This window comes from Chiloscyllium plagiosum, chromosome 14, assembly GCF_004010195.1.
Source record: "Chiloscyllium plagiosum isolate BGI_BamShark_2017 chromosome 14, ASM401019v2, whole genome shotgun sequence".
Classification (NCBI taxonomy): Eukaryota; Metazoa; Chordata; class Chondrichthyes; order Orectolobiformes; family Hemiscylliidae; genus Chiloscyllium; species Chiloscyllium plagiosum.
The window spans coordinates 20,452,969-20,473,533 of record NC_057723.1 but is presented as its reverse complement, the minus strand read 5'-3'; the positions used below and the strand labels follow the sequence as shown (position 1 = coordinate 20,473,533).

Below are 20,565 nucleotides of genomic sequence, written 5' to 3'. Positions count from 1 at the left end.
AGTATTATCACTGGACTGTTAATCCAGAGATCCAGATAACACTCTGGGGACCAGAGTTCAAATCCCATCATGGCAATGGAATTTGAATTCAACAAACATCTGGAATTAAGAATTGTGATGATACTGTTCCTTTAACAAGGTTATGATGTCCTTGGCACTATTGTTTCCCCCAGAGAGGTCATAGAAGCAGTCATTCCGTAAGATCTAGGTTTGAAGGGCTTTAGGGCCAATTTGATTATAGCAAACAGATGCAGCCTCAGAAAAAAAGGCTTTCAAGTTTTAGAAAAATTCAGTAATCTTGTAAACAAATTTTATTTTGTTTAAAACTAAGTGGTTTGAGCATCTACATCACTCCTGGAATATCCACTTAACACCTGTTTAAAACAACTAGCAAAGTTAGGGTCTGGGCTACTTTCTTGAAATTTTTCAAGGGGGCTGGCTTGGTCCATAACAGATTGGGGGCTTTTTGTAGGATTTGTTCTATAGTTCCAAACTGGGATTAAGGTTACTGGACTCGAAGGCAGCGAGTGGTAAGTGTTAATGTCTTTTGTTCCAGGTGTTGATTTTGGTTGGTTTAAACACTGCTTGGGATAGCAACGGCTCTTTTAGTCACCAAGAGTTTTCTGGGGGTGGAAGAAGTGACTTTGGTATTTTGCAAAAGGTGATTAAGGCCAAGCTGCTGGAATTAGCAGACAAGCTGGAGTTGGAGCTGCTTCCTTCTGTGAGGAAAGGAGAGATAATTACAGCAATAGCTCAGCATTCAAATTTGCTGAAAACACCATCAGAATCTTTAGAGATAGCTACAGTTCAATTGAAGATAAAACAGCTTGAGTTAGAGGGAAAAGACAACAGGAATGAAACAATTTCAATTACAATTAAAAGTAGAGAGAAAAGGAGAGAAAGGAAAGGATAAAAGAGAGAATGAACTTCAGAAATTGGCACTGAGACAAGAAAGTCAGCTTAAAATGATGGAGATGAAGGCTGAAGGTAAGCATAGTGAGGAAGAGAGTTAGGATGAGCAAACCAATGGTAACCAAAAACCTGGTGAGAAACTTTAAATACATTTAAGCATTGCCGAAATTTGATGAAAAGAATGTGGAAGCCTTTGTCATCTCATCTGAAAAGGTGTCTAAACAAATGTGGTGGCCGGTGGCCATGTGAGTTTTGTTGATCCAAACAAAACTTGTAGGTGGAGCTAGTGAGGTATTCGCATCAGTATTAGAGGTGGTATCTGGGGCATATGAGGTGGTGAAGAAAGCCATCTGAAGTGGGTATGAACTTGTGCCAAAAGCCTACAATATTTCAGCAATCTAAGGGAACCTGGTCAAACCTACACAGAGTTTGAAGGGATCAAAGTAATTTTGATAGGTGGATAAGGGCATTAAAAATAGAGTAAACCTCTGTCAATTATTTTCGATGAGTTCAAAAATTCACTTCCTGAAGTAGCGAGAATTCATGTGGAAGAGTATAAAGTTAAATGGCAAGACTAGCAGTTGAAATGGCTGACGATTATGAGCTGGTCCATAAATCAAAGTTTGGCTTCCAAAATCAAATCTCAATCCACGAGAGATAGAAATTGGGAAAAGAGGAAAATCCTCAAGTGGAAAGGGACAGGTAGATTTCAAAGAAGATCATAAGGATAACTTACAACAGGGGAAAAAGGAAATCCTTGAAGGGGAAAGAGAAGTTAAAAAGCTCTGATGTTTTCACTGCAATAAAGTAGGCCACATGAAATCACAGTGTTGGGGGGTTAGGAAAAGCACTGGGAAGCCTGATGTAGGAAACAGGATAAGCCAGTCAATTTTGTTGGAGTGGTAATGGAAACCACAGTGGAAGCTAGAAAGCTGCACCAGAATGTACAACTAGTCAGAGATTGCTTAAGGAAGAAGTGCCAGACCTTCTTAGATCATATACCTGTGAAGGTAAAGTTTACTCGCATTGGCCAGGAGCAGCAGGTAAAAAGGTTACAATATTAAGAGATAAAGGATCCTTTCAATCTTTGATGTTGAAAGATGAGGAGGTATGTAACTCAGAAGGACTTATGCCAGAAAAGGTGTTAGTAATGGGAACTCATGGTGAGACCAGAAGTGCTCAATTATGTAGAGTGAGGTTAGAGTGTCCAGTGATGAATGGAGAAATCATGGTAGGAGTACTGAGCTCCAGGAATACAATATGCCCTTGCTAACGATATAGATAGTCCACAGGTAGAAGTGCTGCATACTATGGTTCAAAAGCCAGTGGAAACTCAGGCAAGCGAACTATGACAGGACACATATCCTGGGATTTGTCCGGACTGAGTGGTAATGAGGTCAGAGTAACCAGTTGAAACAGGAGAGATCAGAGTGGAAAGATGAAAATTTAAAGCAATTGTATCAAAAGGCATACACAGAAATATAATCTGAATTTATCCCTGAATGTTACTATCTTAAACATATCTTAATGAGGAAATGGAGACCATCAAATATTCAGTCAAATGAGAAATGGGCAGAAGTTCATCAAGTTGTATAGCCAGTGGGTTATAGAAAGGTGTTGCAGGTAGCACACGAGCTACCACTAGGGGATCATTTAGGAGTGAGAAAAACAAGCTGAAATACAAAAACATTTTGGTTTACTGGCTAAGACTGCACAAAGATGTAACTGAATTTTACCAAACATGTCATATATGTTACGTAATTGAAAAACCACAGGCAGTAATAAAACCCACACCTTTAATACCTATTCCTGCATTTGAGGAACCTTTTGCAAGAGTCTGAATTGATTGTGTAGGATCTCTACCTCAAATAAAAAGTGATAATCAGTATTTGTTAACAATAATGGAGGTATCCACTAGATTTCCAGAGGCCATTCCATTATGCAATATCACAGCTAAAAGGATTATAGTGAAATTATTCAAATTTTTCCACCACATATGGACTACCCACAGAGATACAATCAGGTCAAGGGTCAAACTTCACATCAAACTTATTCAAGGAAGTTAGAGACAGCTCAGGAATAAAACAATTCAAATCTACTGTATACCATCCAGAGTCACAGGAAGCATAAGAAAGGTAGCATCAGACATTAAAGATCAGGTTGAGGACTTACAGTAAAGCCTATCCAGATGATTGGGATAAAGGAATTGCATTTGTACTTTTTGCGATCAGAGATGCACCAAATGAATCGACCAAATTCAGTCCATTTGAATTAGTTTTTGGGCATGGAAGTGAAAGGACTGCTAAAATTGATTGAGAAAAAATTGGTAAGTCAGAATTCGGAGACCATATATTTTGACTATGGGTCAAATTTTGGAGAATGATTAAATAGAACCAGGGAGTTGGCTAGGCAGCATTTAAAAGTATCACAGCATACAATGAAACAGGAAGCAGACAACAAATCAAAAATTTGCAATTTTGCTCTCGGAGATAAGGTGTTAGTGTTATTTCAACTAATATATGAACCTTTAAAAGCAAAGTTTAGTGTAACTTGTCAAGTTGAAAGAAGATTGAGTAAGATGAACTATTTGACAAAAGACTCCAGACAGAAAGAAATCTCTAAGAATATGTCATGTGAATGTGCTCAAAAGATATTTTGAAGGGAGGGAAAGCCAAAGGAGACTATTATTGGTTACAACACAGAGTGAAGAACCAAGTTTACAGGATTCTGAATTGGACATTCCTCAAATTAAATTGGATAAAGAGGAGATTGTCAAAAATTGGGATAAATTGAGTTACCTTCCAGACGAAAATCAAAATGACCTGAAGAGTTATTACTATCGCATGGACAGATATGTGGAAATAAGCTGGGAAATACTAACCTAATTATGCGTGATGTAAATATAGGAAATGCTGTTCCCATTAAGCAACATCCTTATAGGCATAACCCTCTAAAGATGGCACAGGTTCAAATGGAGATTAAACACATGCTCCAAGACGACATAATCAAAGTGAGTTACAGTGACTGGAGCTCACCCACAGTAATGGTGTCAAAAACAAATGGTACCCAATAGTCAATGCCATTACAAAGACTGAAAATTCTAATTCCACGTTTGGAAGCCTGTATTGAAAAGGTCAGCCAAGCAACTTGCATTTCTAAGTTGGGCATGCTCAAAGGATACTGAAAGAGCGAAGACAATTTTGGCTTTCGCAACACTAGTTGGACTGTATCAGTTTAAAGTCATGCCATTTGGTATGAAACATGCATCAGCTTTTCTCTGGTTTGGTTTGGTTTTAGCAAGCAGTCATTGTGAAGCTGTTGGATCCAAAGAAGCAGACCCATGCTGATACTCCCTCTCTCCGATCTCTCCTGTAAGACCCTGTGATTATTTTATCTTTTGTGCCAAGGGGTATTTATGGGGATTGTTGCAAGTATTTGGAACAGCATCATTAAACTGGGATAATCAACTGGGTTTTCGGATAGGTTCAGTTATTCTATATTCTGTTCTCTTTTGTTTGTGTCTTTTTCAGTAACCTTGTAAATAGATTGTTTTGTTTAAAACTAAGTGGTTTGACCAGCTGCATTACTCCTGAAATATCCTGAAAACACTTGCTTAAAATTAACGAAGTTAGGGTCTGGGTTACTCTCGAAATGTTTCGAGGAGGTTTGCCTGGCCCATAACAGAATCTAATGATGACCACAAATTCATTGTTAATTATTGGAAAAACCCATCTGGTTCACTGATGTCCTTTCGGGAAGGAAACTGCCATCCTTACCTTGATCTGGCCTACATGTAAATGCGACTCCAGATCCACAAAAATGTTGTTGACTCTTAACTGCCCTCTGGACAATTAGGGACAGGCAATAAATGTTGCCTAGTCAGCAACATCCTCATCCCATGAATGAATTTAAAAAAATAAGCAATATGGTTAGAGCATAACTGGAATTTTGCATACAGTTCTGGTCACCACATTCAGCATGACTAGAAGAGCTGAATATTATTTAAATTTAGGAAGACTGCAGAAAAGTCCTGCACAGATGGATTTGGGGATCCTCACGCATAAACTGCAAAAAAAAACCCAGCATCCAGTGTCCAGAGATAACAGAGAAGACAAATGGAAGATTGAGATTTAGTTCAAATGGAACAGTGTAGAAAAACAAGGAAGTCTTGCTAAAATTACACAAGGCTTTAGACAGATCACACCTGGAATATTGCAGTCAATTTGTTCCCCTCATGTCACATGACACCAGGTCATAGTCCAATAGGTTTATTTGAAATCACAAGTTTTCAGAATGCTGCGCTTCATCAGGTGAAGTCACCTGACTGGACTATAACCTGGTGTCATGTGACCTTTGACCTTGTCCAACCCATTCCAACACCAGCACTTCCACATCATGGGATCCCTTATTTAAAGGGAGATATACTGGCATTGGAGGCAGTCCAGAAGAAGGTAGACCAGCTTGATCCCAGGTATGGAGAGATTAAGTGTTCAGTAGTTTGGGCCCAAAAGAAATTAAGTTCAGAAATATGAGAGGAAACCTTATTAAAATGAGATTCTTATAAGATTTGACAGGCTCGTTGTGAAGAGTTGTTGTTATTTTGGAAGAATCTAGAACCTGGATAAATGCAAAGTGATTCATTTTAGAAGTTTGAATTTGAAAGCTAAATACAGCGCTAAAGACAGGATTCTGTAGAGGAACTGCAGAAGCTTGGGGTCCACGTACATAGAGCCCTCAAAATTGCCACCCAAGTTGATAGGGTTGTTAAGAAGGCACATGGTGTGTTGGCTTTCATTAACAGGGAGACTGAGTTTAAGAGCTGTTAGGTTTTACTGCAGCTGTATAAATCCTGCTTAGGTCACACTTGGAATACTGTGTCCAGTTCTGGTCTCCTCATTATACGAAGGATGTAGATGCTTTAGTGGGTGCAGAGGAGATTTACCTGGAAGCTGCCTGGATTGGAGGGCTTGTCTTATAAAGAGAGGCTGAGCGAGCTAGGGCTTTTCACACTGGAGAGAATGAGGAAGAGAGGTGACTTGATAGGGGTGTACAGAGTAGATAGCCAGAGACTTTTCCCCCAGGGCAGAAATGGCTATCACACGGGGTCATAATTCTAAGGTGATTGAAGGAAGGTATAGGGGAGATGTCAGAGGTAGGTTCTTTATGCAGAGTATGGTGGGTCATGGAATGCACTGCCAGTGATAGTAGTCGAGTCAGAGACATTAGGGATATTTAAGCGACTGCTGGGCAAGCAGATGGATGACAGTAAATTGAGGGGTGAAAAGGTTAGCTTGATCTTAGATGAAGATAAATGCTTGGCACAACATTATGGGCTGAAGGGCCTGTATTGTGCTGAACTATTCTATGTTCTTTGACTAGAAAGCGTCATTTCAGATTTGGGGTCACCAAGTTGAGGGCTTTTTTTCCCCTCCAAACAGATGGTCAATCTAAGGAATTCTTCATCACAGGGGGCTGTAGAGGTTGGGTTGTTAGGTAGATTCAATAAGCTGAGAGAATGATTTTAATCAGTAAGATTAACAGTTATGAAGGGCTGAAAAATGCAGTTGAGGGTTGTCAGAGCAGACATGATCTCAATGTATGGCAGAGCTAGGTCAGTATGCTTAATGGTCTACTTCAGTTCCTCTGACTTTTGTTTTTATTTTAAAAATGACATAATTGCTCTACAGAGACATTTATAAGAATGTGGTGGTCTTGAAAATTGCCAATTTAAGGAAAGATTCGATGGACGGTGTTGTTTTCCTTAGTACAGAGGCAATTTTGGGGTAATTTTGAAGTGTACAAAATAATGAGTTATTTAGAGTGGAGATGACAAAGAAGATTGATGAAGGCAGAGTGGTAGACATTGTCTAAATGTATTTCAGCAAAGCATTCGTCAAGGTTCTGCATGGTAGACTGCTTAGTAAGGTTAGACCACATGGGATCCAAGTGGAGCTCGCCAACTGGATACAAAATTGGCTTGAAGATAGGAGAGAGAGGGTGATGGTAGAAGGTTGCTTTTCACTGGAGGCCTGTGATCAGAGGTGAGCGACAGGGATCAGTGCTGGGTCCACAGCATTTCCTCATTTACATAGATTATTTGGATGTGAATATAGGAGGTCTGGTTGGCAATTTTGCAGATGACCCTAAAATAGGTGGTATAACAGACACTGAAGGTATCTCAGAGTACAAAACCACCTTTATCAGTCAATAAGCCAAGGAGTGGCAAATGGAGTTTAATTTAGATAAATGTGGGATGTTGTACTTTGAGAAGCCCTGAGGCGTGCATAGTTCCTTGAAAGTGAAGCCGCAAGCAGACAGGGTGATGAAAAGATGTTTGGCATGCTTGCCTTCATTGGTCAGAACAATGAGCACAGGAGTTGGAATATCATGTCACAGCTGTACAGGACATTGGTGAGGCTTTTCAAACACTGTATAGATTAGATTAGATTAGATTACTTAGTGTGGAAACAGGCCCTTCGGCCCAACAAGTCCACACCGACCCGCCGAAGCGTAACCCACCCATACCCCTACATTTACCCCTTTACCTAACACTACGGGCAATTTAGCATGGCCAATTCACCTGACTTGCACATCTTTGGACTGTGGGAGGAAACCGGAGCCCCCGGAGGAAACCCACGCAGACACGGGGAGAACGTGCAAACTCCACACAGTCAGTCGCCTGAGTCGGGAATTGAACCCGGGTCTCTGGCGCTGCGAGGCAGCAGTGCTAACCACTGTGCCACCATGCCGCCCACAAATGTATAATTCTGGTCAGCCTTCTACAGGAAGAATGGTGTTAAACTTGAGAGGGTGCAGAAAAGATTTACAAAGATATAGCCTCGACTGGAGGGTTTGCATAATAGGAAGAGGTTGAATAGGCTGGGGCTTTTTTCGCTGGAGCATCGGAGACTGAAGGTGAGCACATGAGGTGTATAAAATCATGAGTGGTATGGATAGGATGAATAACCAAAGTCTTTTTCCTAGGGTAGGAGGAGTCCAAAATTAGAGGGCCTAGGTTTAAGGTGAGAGGAAAAGATTTATTACTCCTTTAACAAATCAATGCATTGTTTTGTAAGTACCATGTGAGTAATTTCATGATAATTTAATCAGATATGCTCTTTTGAAAAATGGATTTTGCACAAAAACAGAAACAATACTAGGAGACAGGCATGTTTTTGACAAATGCTACTTTAGGGATATAGGAAAAGAAAGAAGTCATTCAGCCCCTCAAGCCTTTTCCATCATTAAGCTGTGATGTGGAGGTGCCAGTGTTGGATTGGGGTGGACAAGGTCAGAAGTCACACAACACCAGGTTATAGTCCAACAGCTTTATTTGAAATCACAAGCTTTCAGAGTGCTGCTGCTTCAGCAGGTAAAATCTGAGCAATGCTCCAAAAGCTTGTGATTTTAAATAAACCTGTTGGACTATAACCGGGTGTCATGTCACTTCTGACCTCATCAGTAAGCTGAATTATGGCTGATTTGTACCTAATCTATATTTATCAGGATCCGATCCAGATGCTTTGATACCTCCAAGCTGAAAAGAACTATGGCTTAAAAAGTTTCAATTGTCAAACTAAAAATTTCCTCTAATGTTCCACAAAGGTTCGAGTTTTGCATTTTTTTTTGTCAAATCCAGGCTAAATCTTTTCCTTTCTCGATTCTTAATTTCTAGCTTACCCTTCCGAGAAACATCACAGATCAGATTCCAAGCCTTAGTAATTTCTTGATTGTGGCTCTGCAGTTGTACCACACACTCATACGCCCGCTTCTTAAAGTTTTCCTCTTCATCAAATCTCTTTTTGGATTCCTGTAAACATAGGACAATTGTTGAAACGTTCAAACATAGTAAACAGGGCATAGAAGAGGTAATGGATTGAAACCTGGGTTGAACAGGTTGCCTTATGAGGAAAGGGTGGACAGGCTGTGCTTGCTTCCACAGTAGTTCAGAAGATTAAGTGATGAATTGTTTGAAACATATTCTGAATGGTCTTGACAAGATGGCTGTAGAAATGAATTTTCTTCGGAGGGTTATGCAAATTTGGAATTTTGCCTCAGATGGTGGGGGGAAGAATCACTGAATTTTTTTTGAGGCACAGGTAAATTGATTCCATTGTCTACAAGCATCTAAGGTAATCAGGGGAAAGACAGGAATGTAAAATTCAAAACACAAACTGGACAGCTATGATCTGACCCTCCTTCTTAGTTTGCATGCTCATTTGATGCAACACTCAAATAGTGGGTATAATAAAGCAAGAGCCTTTCTTTAAAATAAAACTGACATTGAATTAAGTGGAGGATAACTGGTGGAATATGACTGAAAAGCAGTCAGGTTTTGTAACCTTGCACAGAACTGTTGTTAAATTCCACCCAAAGTATTGCTACATATGGACTACATAAAAGTTAGTGCCACTGGAGTACCATTTACCAGAATGAGCCTAAAATTGAGAACTTAGATCTATCAGGAAAGACTGAACAGGTTGCAATACAAAGATATTTAAGATCATGGGAGGGCTGCATAGGATCGGCAGAGAGGTTTGTTGTGGTTCTGTTCACCGAGCTGGGAATTTGTGTTTCAGACGTTTCGTCCCCTATCTAGGTGACATCCTCAGTGCTTGGGAGCCTCCTGTGAAGCGCTTCTGTGATGTTTCCTCTGGCATTTATAGTGGTTTGTCTCTGCCGCTTCTGGTTGTCAGTTCCAGCAACCACCCTAACACACACAAAAGAAGTTGCATCAAGGGCCACAACACACTGCAGGACACCAGATCTGCAAAAGAGGAAGAAGAACACCTCTACAACGTATTCGCCAAAAATGGATACCCCCACAATTTCATCAACAGATGCCTAAGGGCAAGACAACAGAATGAGGACACGTCACAACCCAAAGGACTAGCTACGTTACCATACATCAAGAACATTTCTGAACTGACAGCCAGACTACTGCGACCACTAGGACTCATAACAGCACACAAACCAACAGCCACTCTCAGACAACAACTCACCAGGACGAAGGACCCGATACCCAGCATGACCAAAACCAACGTAGTGTACAAAATCCCATGCAAGGACTGCACAAAACACTACATAGGACAAACAGGAAGACAGCTAACGATCCGCATCCATGAACACCAACTAGCCACGAAGCGACACGGCCAGCTAACCTTAGTAGCCACACACTCAGATGACAAGCAACATGAGTTTGACTGGGACAACACTACTATTATAGGACAAGACAAACAGAGAACAGCCAGGGAATTCCTAGAGGCATGGCATTCATCCACAGATTCAATCAATAAGCACATCGAGCTGGACCCAATATACTGGCCACTGCAGCGGACAGCTGGAACTGACAACCGGAAGCGGCAGAGACAAACCACTAAATGCAGGAGGAAACATCACAGAAGCGCTTCACAGGAGCTCCCAAACACTGAGGATGTCACCTAGACAGGGGACAAAACATCTGCAACACAAATTCCCAGCTCGGCGAACAGAACCACAACAATGAGCACCCGAGCTACAAATCTTCTCTCAAACTTTGAACAGAGAAGTTTCTACTTACAGGCAAGACCAAAACCAAGGGCCATAAATATGAGAGAGCTCAATATAAATACAATACAGGATTCAGAAAAAAACCTCTTTACAGAGCAAGCGGTTAGAATGTGGAATATGCGATGACAGTGTGGCAAGAGCTAGATAAACTTGTAGGGGACAAAGGAACAGAATATGCTGACAGGTTTAATTTAGGAGGGATGGGAGGAGATTCATAAATAGCAAAAATAGCCTGTTGCTGTGTTGCACATTCTATGCAATGTAATTCTATGAATATAAGGCAGTATTATATCCCAATAATAGAAGATTAAATTCCAATAATCTGCAGTCAGCATATAACTAACAATCTTTCAGCAAAGACAGCAAAGTCCAACATTTCAATGGAGCATTCTAGCTCAGCAATGACTTGGTAATCATCACAAAGAGATGTTCCACTCAGCTTAAAATGAACAGGTATAACATTTATACAGACACATTAGACTGCTTTATATAATGAGTGACAGGGACCACAATTGAAATCTCATCCTATAATTTCGATCATAAACTGTTTCCCAGATTATGGTCATCCGAGTGAGCTTATTTTTATATAATGAATTGAACACAATCATCACTGTCCATTTAAAATGTAAGACTATCTGCTTTAATGTAACTAAACGATGCTTGATGGAGCAAAATGCTTCATTGCAGATAAAATTTAAATTAATTAACTGTTGAATACTTTAAAAGATCTACATGTGCTTTGGGATACAATACAGGCCTGATATGCACTCTTTGGACATGTGGTTAAAGACAGATTCAATTAAGGCATTCAAGGCAGTACAAAATGATTACTTAAAGAGAAACAAGAGTATGGAGAAAAGTGGGGGAAGAATGGTATGAAGTAAATGATGTTTATCTGGACAGCTGATGCAGACATGATGGGTCAAGCAGCCTCCTTCTATACTGAAACATTTTTGTGACATTCTAACCACTCATTCTGTCATAAAATTAACTTTTTTCCTCTCATTGGGCTCCTACTCAGCACATCACGCCAGAAAGACAAGTGTAATAAGTTATTCTGACTGACACATGGCAAGTTTTTATTTTCTTTACTGTCGCTAGCTTGGGCCAGCATTGGTTGCCACCCTTTACTGGCCTTGATAAAGAGATGATGACCTAAGTTAGGACTTTGTGGGAGGGATACTGAGGAAGGTCACTGTGAAGTACATTGAAAATTGTGTGATTAAGCTATAGCATAACAAGAATTAAGCTTACAAAGGCTATTGTAAAAAGCTAACTTGCAGATATGGTCGAGAATAAGGAGATGTGCTCAAAGCAGAAATGGAAGTACATGCCAACAAACTGTTGCCTAGACATTGTCGGTGTGGTGTGGGGAACAGTTTGCAAGTATATTACAGGAAGATAATGTGAAATAGATTAATAGAATGTACTGACCATTATTTGCAATTTCGGGGAGGATCAAGTAAAAATATGTCAAAAGCAAGATGAAAGCTGTTGCTGCACAGCTCTCAACTTGCAACTGTGTAACCTACATATAAGAAGAAATGAAACCAGATATTTGAAAAGATCACAGACTTGTTCCTCATTTCTTAGGAACCCAACAGTCACCCTTACCTCCATCCCCAGAGGATTCTTGTAAACCTTTTGGGTGGAACAATAGGCAATTAACGAGTCTCTCAAGGTCTTGATCTAGTATCATCTATAACTTATAAGCATCTTACAGGTCTATCAAGCCAAATCACATTTTCCTCTGCATGTTTTGCCTCGTTCAGACTTGTGCTTAAATCTAATTAACCAACAAGTCATTATTTATTAGACGTTACAAGTCTCAAAACAACACCCACTTCAAATCAATTTCTAGAGCATTGAAAGCTGCACTTCTTGATTCAATGCTCCTCTTCGAAATGTCAGCTATATAGTATTATTGATATCCTCCCTTCTAAATCTACATGCTCAAACACCTGGAAATAAAAGGACAATTGATGCACAGGAATATCATCCTCCAGGTTCTCCTCTAATCCACACACTTTATTTTTGGACATCTAATACAGATCCTTCACTATCACTGGATCAAAAGTCTGAAACTCCCTACCCAATAATATTATGGCAGCAGTTTCACCATATGGCATGTAACATTTCAAGCCATCGTCTCACCAATGGCTTCTCAAAGGCAGATCAGGATTCGAAATAAACAATGGCTTTGTTAGAGTATCATGTCTCTATGATTTAAAAGAAAATCAAAGCCCAAGGAATACGGCAAGGGAAAGCAAAAGGCTGAAGCAGTTTAAATATTGCAATTTAAAATATTGTGTCAAGGCAGCACTCCTTATGCCAAGAAAGTCAAAGAAGTAATATCAGAAAATGGAAGCCTTGCATGGAAAAAGCAAATAGAAAGAGAAGAAAATAAAACTTTATTTCATTTCTATACCTGAACAATGGCATGGCTGGTCAACTACTGTAACATCATTTTGTCAAGCTGAGGTGTATAAATGGGGAAGCAGAGTAAGCAGCATGAGCAACATCAGATGCAACTTACTTTGTAGAAGGCCTGAAGATCTCCAATCGGAGGGGAAACAACCAGGTAATCTGGAAACTTATCTTGCAAGTGTGCAATCAACATACCAAATTGTGTCCCCCAGTCACCAACATGATTTAGCCTGAAATTAACAAAAGATGCAATATAAAAAGCGTTGTAAAATGAAATTGCATTACAAAAGTGTGACAAAACCTTGCTTTCTATCATGATGCATTTCGTATCCTCGGCTACAGTGAGCTGGGTCATAGATGACAGAGCACTATGTTAATTTAGGTGTTGCTAGCAACCTTTCATAATTACATTGGAAATGCGGTAGCATCATATCCTGCACTTTTGCTGATAGTTGATGAGACCAATCTATGAGACGCAGGTTCTGCCACAGGTTGTAGAGCATGTAGATCACCATTTTCTACTGTCATCACCTCACATTTCCCAGGTGTAATAATCAGTGTTACAACTTCTATAAGTATGCGACATCTATCTTAGGTGAGCCTGCAAAGTTCTTCTGCCTGATGAATGCCAAAATACTCGCGCTTTCTCCAAATAAAAGATGCTACTACAGGTACTTAAATGGATCCTAGCTATGCAAAACATTTTTTATTCTACCCTTTTTGTGGAAAATTCATTATCTCAGTACTACTAGTGACCTCTCTCTCACATCTAATTTTCTAGCATACTCTGGTCAGTATCAGAGTCAACTTCTGCTCTCATCATGAAAGATTTCACTAACCTTATTTCAAATTTCAATTCCCCCTTTCACCATCACCTGGTCCATCTCTGTTGGTCTTCCTTCCTCAACTTCTCTATCTCCATTTCTGCAAATAGGCTACTAACTTATTATAAACCTACACACTCCCACAACATGTAAGGACTGCATGCCATTCTAAGTTTTACCATCTCTGTCCAAATATTCTAATGGTGCAAGCTTCCATAACAGCACTTCTTGGGCTTAACCAAGGATGTTTACCCAGCATAGCTAACAAGGTCCTTCACCAACTCCAATTCATTTCCCACACCTCTGCTCTCTTTCCTAGTCTCCAAGAACCATGACACGAGCTCTCTCCACCAGCCTCTGTAATCAATGGATCTTCCTCTGCCATTTTTACCAGGTCCAGCGAGGTACCACTAGCAAACACATTCTACTGCCCGGCATTATCTGTAAGGAGGGAAAAGAGCTGACGTTTCAAGTCTAACTGACCCTTTGACAAAGCGTCAGTTAGACTCTAAACGTCAGCTCTTTTCTCTCCTTACAGATGCTGCCAGACCTGCTGAGATCTTCCAGCACGTTCTCTTGAGGTTTCAGATTCCAGCATCCACAGTAATTTGCTTTTATACCTTCTACTGCCCTCCTTTTTCACCATTCCCTCTGTGACACACTGGTCTATTGCTGTCACCCCTAATATTACCTCCCGTTCCTGTGGCACCTTCTTGTGCATATGCAACACTGGCCCTTTCAGCTTCTCTAATCTCACTTTCCAAGGCTATAAAATACTCCTTCCAAGCAGCAGTTTACTCTCAATTCTTTCAACGTACTATATTGCATTCACTGTTTACAATGTGGCCTTCTCTACTGTGGTAAGATTAAACATAGAATGGGTTATCAATTGAAGCATACCTCTGCACAGGCTATGCATGACCCCAAGCTCCCTGTCATTTGTTATTTTAATTTTCTATCTTGTTTCCCTTTTGACCTCTGGTCCAGGACCTGCTGTGACTTTCAATGAAGCTCAATGTAAGCTTAAGACACAGAACTACTTCTTTCACTTTGACACACCCTCGGTTCTCAATGTACACTTGAATACATTTAGATCACAACCTCTGTCTCTGATGCATTCTGTGTTACTTTTTGTTGACTTGCTTCTTTATCAAATTTTCCACATTTGCAATACATGGGAGATTTGATTTGATTTATATTGTCACATGTACCAAGATACAGTGAAAAGTAGTGCATGGCATGCTATCCTGACAAATCATACCTTAAGTACATCAAGGTAATAGAACAGAATGCAGAATATAGTGTTACAGCTGCAGAGGAAAATCAACTCTATGTGAGGTCCGTTCATAAGGGAAGAAGCTATTCTGAAATATGTTGGTACGTGTTTTCTGCCCAATGGAAAGGGGTGAAAGACAGTATAATGCTGTTTGGAGGGGTCTCTAATGACGTTGGCTGCTTTCCCAAGACAGCAGGAAGTACAGACAGAGTCAACAAAGGAAGGCTGGTTTTCGTGATGGACTGGGCTATGCTCATGACTCTAATTTCTTGCCGTCTTGGGCAGAGGAGTTGCGATACCAAGCTGTGTTGCAACTGGACAGGATGCTTTCTGTGGTGCATCTATAAAACTGGTAAGAGTCATTATGGACATTTTGAATTTTCTTAGCCTTCCAAGGAAGTGTGGTAATGGTGTAAATGAAGAAAACTGTTGTGCTTTCTTTCAAGATAGTTTTAAATCACTCACTTACAAGACCCTGAGAAGACTGGCTTCAGCAACTAGCATTTTCATGAGGTGACCAACAGTAGCTGTTCTTTCCATGCCAGTATCTGTTATACGACATGGACCAAAGGTAGCAGAATTATTATGTTTGTGCATTTTGATGCTTAGTGTGATCAAGAGCAGAGATGTGATTGTCCCATTGTTGATGGAAGGATAAGTTGGGGCAAAAAGGAAAACAAAATTGGCAGGTGGAAGTTTAATATGGGAAAATGTGAACTCATCTACTTGGACAGGAAACAGAAGAATGATAAACAATTAAAGAGACTGCAGAACTCTGTGGTACAGACAGATCTGGATGACTTGGTACATGAATCACAAAAACGTCAGTATGCAGCGATTAGAAAGTCAAATGGAATATTTGTATTTAATTCCTGATGAAGGGCTTTTGCTCGAAACGTCGATTTTCCTGCTCCTCGGATGCTGCCTGACCTGCTGTGCTTTTCCAGCACCACTCTAATCTATTTGTATTTAATGCAAGGGAAAATGGAATATAAAAATCAGAGAGATCTTCTGCTGCTAGACTGGGCCACAGTTAAAGCAGATCTAGAGTATGGTGTACAGTTCTGATGATCTTATTTAAAAAGGATTTTACTTCTGTTAGAATCAGTTCAGATAAGATTCACTCAACTCACTTGTGGGTTGAAGGGCTTAACTTGTGAAGGTTAAATTGGATCTATGCCTACTGAAGTTTAGAAGAGGTGAGATTACGGAATATATGAAAACTAAAGGGGACCTTGACCATGGTGGATTCTGGAAAGATCCATCTAACTCCTCATTGTGGCAGGAAGGCTGCCAACATCAAAGACTCCTCCCACACTGGCAATATTCTCTTTAACCTCTTCCATCAGACAGAGGATACAGAAGCTTGACCACATGTACCAACAGGTTCAAGAACAACTTCTTCCCTGCTGTTATCAGACTGCTGAATGGACCGCACTAATTTGAAATCTAATGTTGATCTTGCTTTTGTGCACCTCCCATGTAGCCGTAACTCTGTCAAAACATGATTTGAACGTCCTCTTATGTTATAATCTGTCTACACTGCTCACAAAACTCTTCACTGTACTCAGGTACATGTGACAACAACAAATCAAATCAAACTAGAACTGGAGAACGCAGTTTAAAATAAACAGAAATTGACTCTTAAGGCAGAAATAAAAACATTTTGTTTCAGACAGTTACTAACGTTCACTCTCAGCTCTGCGCCATTTAGCCAGTCTGTAGTTCCTCCAAGGTTTTACGCTGATTGGCATGCTGGCACAGTTACTTCCAGTTTTGGAAGTCAATGACATACACAAACCTTAGGAGTCCACACACCAGGGGAAAAAAAGGAACACATTGAGAATTTTCTTCTTCACAAAGCAGTGGAGGCTATAACAGTGAAGTCCTTTATGGCTCTGTTAAATAATTGGTTTCATAGACAAGGGATTCAGGATTATGGGCTGACAGGATGGAATTGACATCTTAACTATGTTTCAACATGGGGTAAACCCTCCTGCTTAATTTAAAATCAGCAACACAGAAAAGATTTATCCCATGCAGCAATGTGTAAAAGTTCAAGTGACCAAGAACTAGTTAAAGTAAACATTAACAACTTTAAATATAACAGAGAATAATTAACTGACAACCATGTACAAGTCCTTACTCTAACCTATCTTTTACCTTCCCTTCTATAATACTAGTCTGATAAAACTCCCAATTAAGATTTACAAAATAACACTTTTTATCTCAAAGCCAAGCAGCTTTCAGTTCTTCTATGCGTCTTTTCTTTTCCTTAGGGATTCTGCTTCATAGGTTACTAATCGAAAAAGTTACTTTTAAAAGAGCTATTTTTCAGGCAATCTTTTACCCACTGGGGGTTGGCAGTACTCCTCCCAACTGGTCAATTTTTCCCCGGTCATAAATGCCACCGCATCGGATTGTGTCATTGGCTTTTAAGATTATCAATATACTCAATTCAAACTTGATTGGAATTTGGTATTTTATCAGGGTATAATTCAAACTGATTGGCCCAATTCGAATTGGTTTTTCGTCATTTCCAGGCAACCAGCTACTTCAGTATTGAAAATTGAAATTGAAAAACAAGAAATAATCCTTCATATGAGGCAAATAAGTCAGCATTACAGTAACATAAGCAAACGATGGGCTTATACACACATGTACTCTATTTAAGCTTGTATGAAAGGATACACGCTCAGGACTGATAGTTTAAGAAAGGTAAGTTAGTAAGTCATACTTGATTCTACTCTGAATTTAGAAATTACACAGCTAACTTGCATATTTCATACCCAAATAACTTCAATTCATATGCTGTAACTTACAATTCATTTGTGCAACTAGGTAGTGCACAAATCTTAAGTTTAATAATCTTAAGTTTAATAATAATCAACACTGTGCACAAGACTATCATGTCAAGGGAGGTAATTTGGCTCACTGAGGCCTTGCCAGTACTTTTACACCAACAGGATCTGTTCCATTCCCATTCACGCTCCCTGTGTTACTGCAAGTTTGTTTCCCTCAAAAGAATATTTAAAAAAATTATTGACTGTCTCCACTTTCACCAGCTTCGTCGGCAGCACGTTCCAGGTCATACAACTCACTGTAAAATAAAATTCTTCCTCATCAAGCCCCCTATATAGAACATACAACAGTACAGCACAGTACAAGCCTTTCAGCCCTCAATGTTCAGTCTTTTAATCCTACTCTTAAGATCAGACTAACGTACATGCCTTTCATTGTATTAACGTCTATGTGCCGATGCAAGAATCGCTTAAATATCCCTAATGTATCTGACTCCACCACCACTGCTGGCAGGGCATTCCACACATCCACCACTGTGTAAAGAACCAACCTCTGACATCTCCCCTGAACCTCCCTCCAATTACCTTAAAATTATGCCCCCTCATGATAGATATTTTCATGGGAAAAAGTCTCTGTCTAACCACTCTATCTGTGCGTCTCAATACCTTGTACATCTCAAAGTTACATCTCCTGCCAAACCTTAAATGTACTTCTCCTAGTCCTTGTATGATCAGCTAACGCAAAAGGCTTTTCTCAAATCTACCTTAAATAAATTTTTCTTGAATAAGTGTGTCAAATCTCCTTGGATCCAAGGAAAACAAACAACCTCAGCTTCTCAAACCTAATCTTAGAATTAGTCCAGGAATCGATCCCCTAAGTATCGTTTACACCCTCTCAAAGACCCCTAATACGTAATCATAACCGGATGCAATATTCGAATATGGCCTAAGCAGAACTTCATGGAAGTTAGCATAACTGCTGCTTTTATACTCAATATGTTTATTTACGAAGCCTAAGCTTCATATATTTTGCTTGTAACTTCCTCAACTTGCTTTATCACTTTCAAAGATCTGTTTACATAAATTTGCAATACCTCTTTACTTTTAAACTTTGTCATATTGCCTGTCCCTATTCATTCTACCAATATGCACTACCTCACACTTCTCTATACTGATAGAGCAAATCTGTATCATGGATCTGCCCACTCTGTTAGCTTTTGTTCTTTTGCAATCAATTACAGTAACCTTCTCTATAGGCAGTCTCCAGGTTATGAACAGGTTCCATTCTCGAATATGCTCGTAAGTTGGAACACAATAGAAAACACTATAAAACAGTCATTTGTAAGTACATGGAATCATTTACCCAATGGATCTCCAAAATTAATATTACCACACTCCTTTTCAGGATCTCCTAAGTACAACCGCCAAGTTATTATCACAAGTAAATTTTGAAATTTCACCATGAATTCCAATATCCAACTCACGTATCAATAAAGCAGTCCTAACATTGATACTTTTCTTGGGCAACACCACTAACATCCTCAATAACAATTAACAATTTATCACAACTCACTGTTTCTTTACTATTACCACTTCTTTTGGTTTTTGAAGCAGGGAACATTCCTTCTTATCTGTTCTTCTTTCCCTCTACATTTCTGTCCAATTACTTGTTCAAATCAACATCTTTAAACTTTCCTCGATTGTGTCAAAAGATCAGATCTGAAATGTTTAGTTGTTTTTCTCTCAACTGTTGCTATCACATCTGCTAAGCATTTCCCACTTTTATTTAAGATCCCCAGTATCAATAGCATTTGTTTTAATATCAATATTCAAACTTTTACATGCAACTGGATGGTAAATTACTGCGGAATCTGAAACCAAAAAAGAGAAAATGCTAGAAAATCTCAGATCTGGCAGCATCTGTAAGGAGAGAAAAGAGTTGACGTTTAGAGTCTAACTGACCCTTTGTTACTAACTTGCCTGCAAGTGAAGTGGGAATCAAACATCCATGTAATTAGTCACTTTCACTGACCTCAAAACGTCATAACCCACAAACTCAAACAAGCGGCACATGCTGTCTCCAATGATGGTCGATCGCAGATGACCCACGTGCATCTCTTTGGCAATATTCGGAGAGGAGAAATCAACCACCACCTAGAACGAAATTATATTCAAATGGGTTTTTATGCTGTATTAATAGCAAGCTTTGAGGCTTGCTCTTAATGAGGGGACCTCAGCGAGTCTCAAACCTCCATTAGGGAATTTATGTAATACAAATCAAGTAGATGAATGCAAAAATAGGCAGTAGCACAAGAGCTGAAAATGTGTTGCTGGAAAAGTGCAGCAGATCAGGCAGCATCCAGGGAACAGGAGAATCGACGTTTCGGGCATAAGCCCTTCTTCAGGAAGCCCTTCCTGAAGAAGGGCTTATGCCCGAAACATCGATTCTCCTGTTCCCTGGATGCTGCCTGATCTGCTGCACTTTTCCAGCAACACATTTTCAGCTCTGATCTCCAGCATCTGCAGACCTCACTTTCTCCTCAAGTAGCACAACAACACTATTATAAAGTATCATCATCAGGATGCTTTTGTACATCTCATTAACAGATAGGTGACAGCAATATTGAGCATACAACACATGTGACAAAGAAAAATGGAGTGGAAACTTTAACGAAAATATTGAAAGGACTCAGCTTTAAAATCTATCATCCGGCATGCTGGTGACATCAGTGAACTTAAGTCTGCCCTTGCAATTTCTGACTGTGTGGGATGCCAT

At 39.7% G+C, this 20,565-nt stretch overlaps 1 protein-coding gene across 5 annotated transcripts in view; it reads right to left on the bottom strand.

Annotated features, from left to right (window-relative positions):
* rars1 (arginyl-tRNA synthetase 1) overlaps positions 1–20,565 on the bottom strand; it is a 57,397-nt gene that overhangs the window by 16,476 nt on the left and 20,356 nt on the right. For all 5 annotated transcript variants that reach the window (XR_006313554.1, XM_043703299.1, XM_043703298.1 and 2 more), the window contains 3 exons: positions 19,822–19,943; positions 12,998–13,118; positions 8,593–8,722 (listed from right to left, as the gene is read on the bottom strand). Coding sequence is in view for 4 of the 5 variants with exons in the window: in XM_043703299.1 (XP_043559234.1) it covers positions 8,593–8,722; positions 12,998–13,118; positions 19,822–19,943 (373 nt within the window). In the remaining variant the exon portion in view is untranslated. The remainder of the gene's footprint in view (positions 1–8,592; positions 8,723–12,997; positions 13,119–19,821; positions 19,944–20,565) is intronic.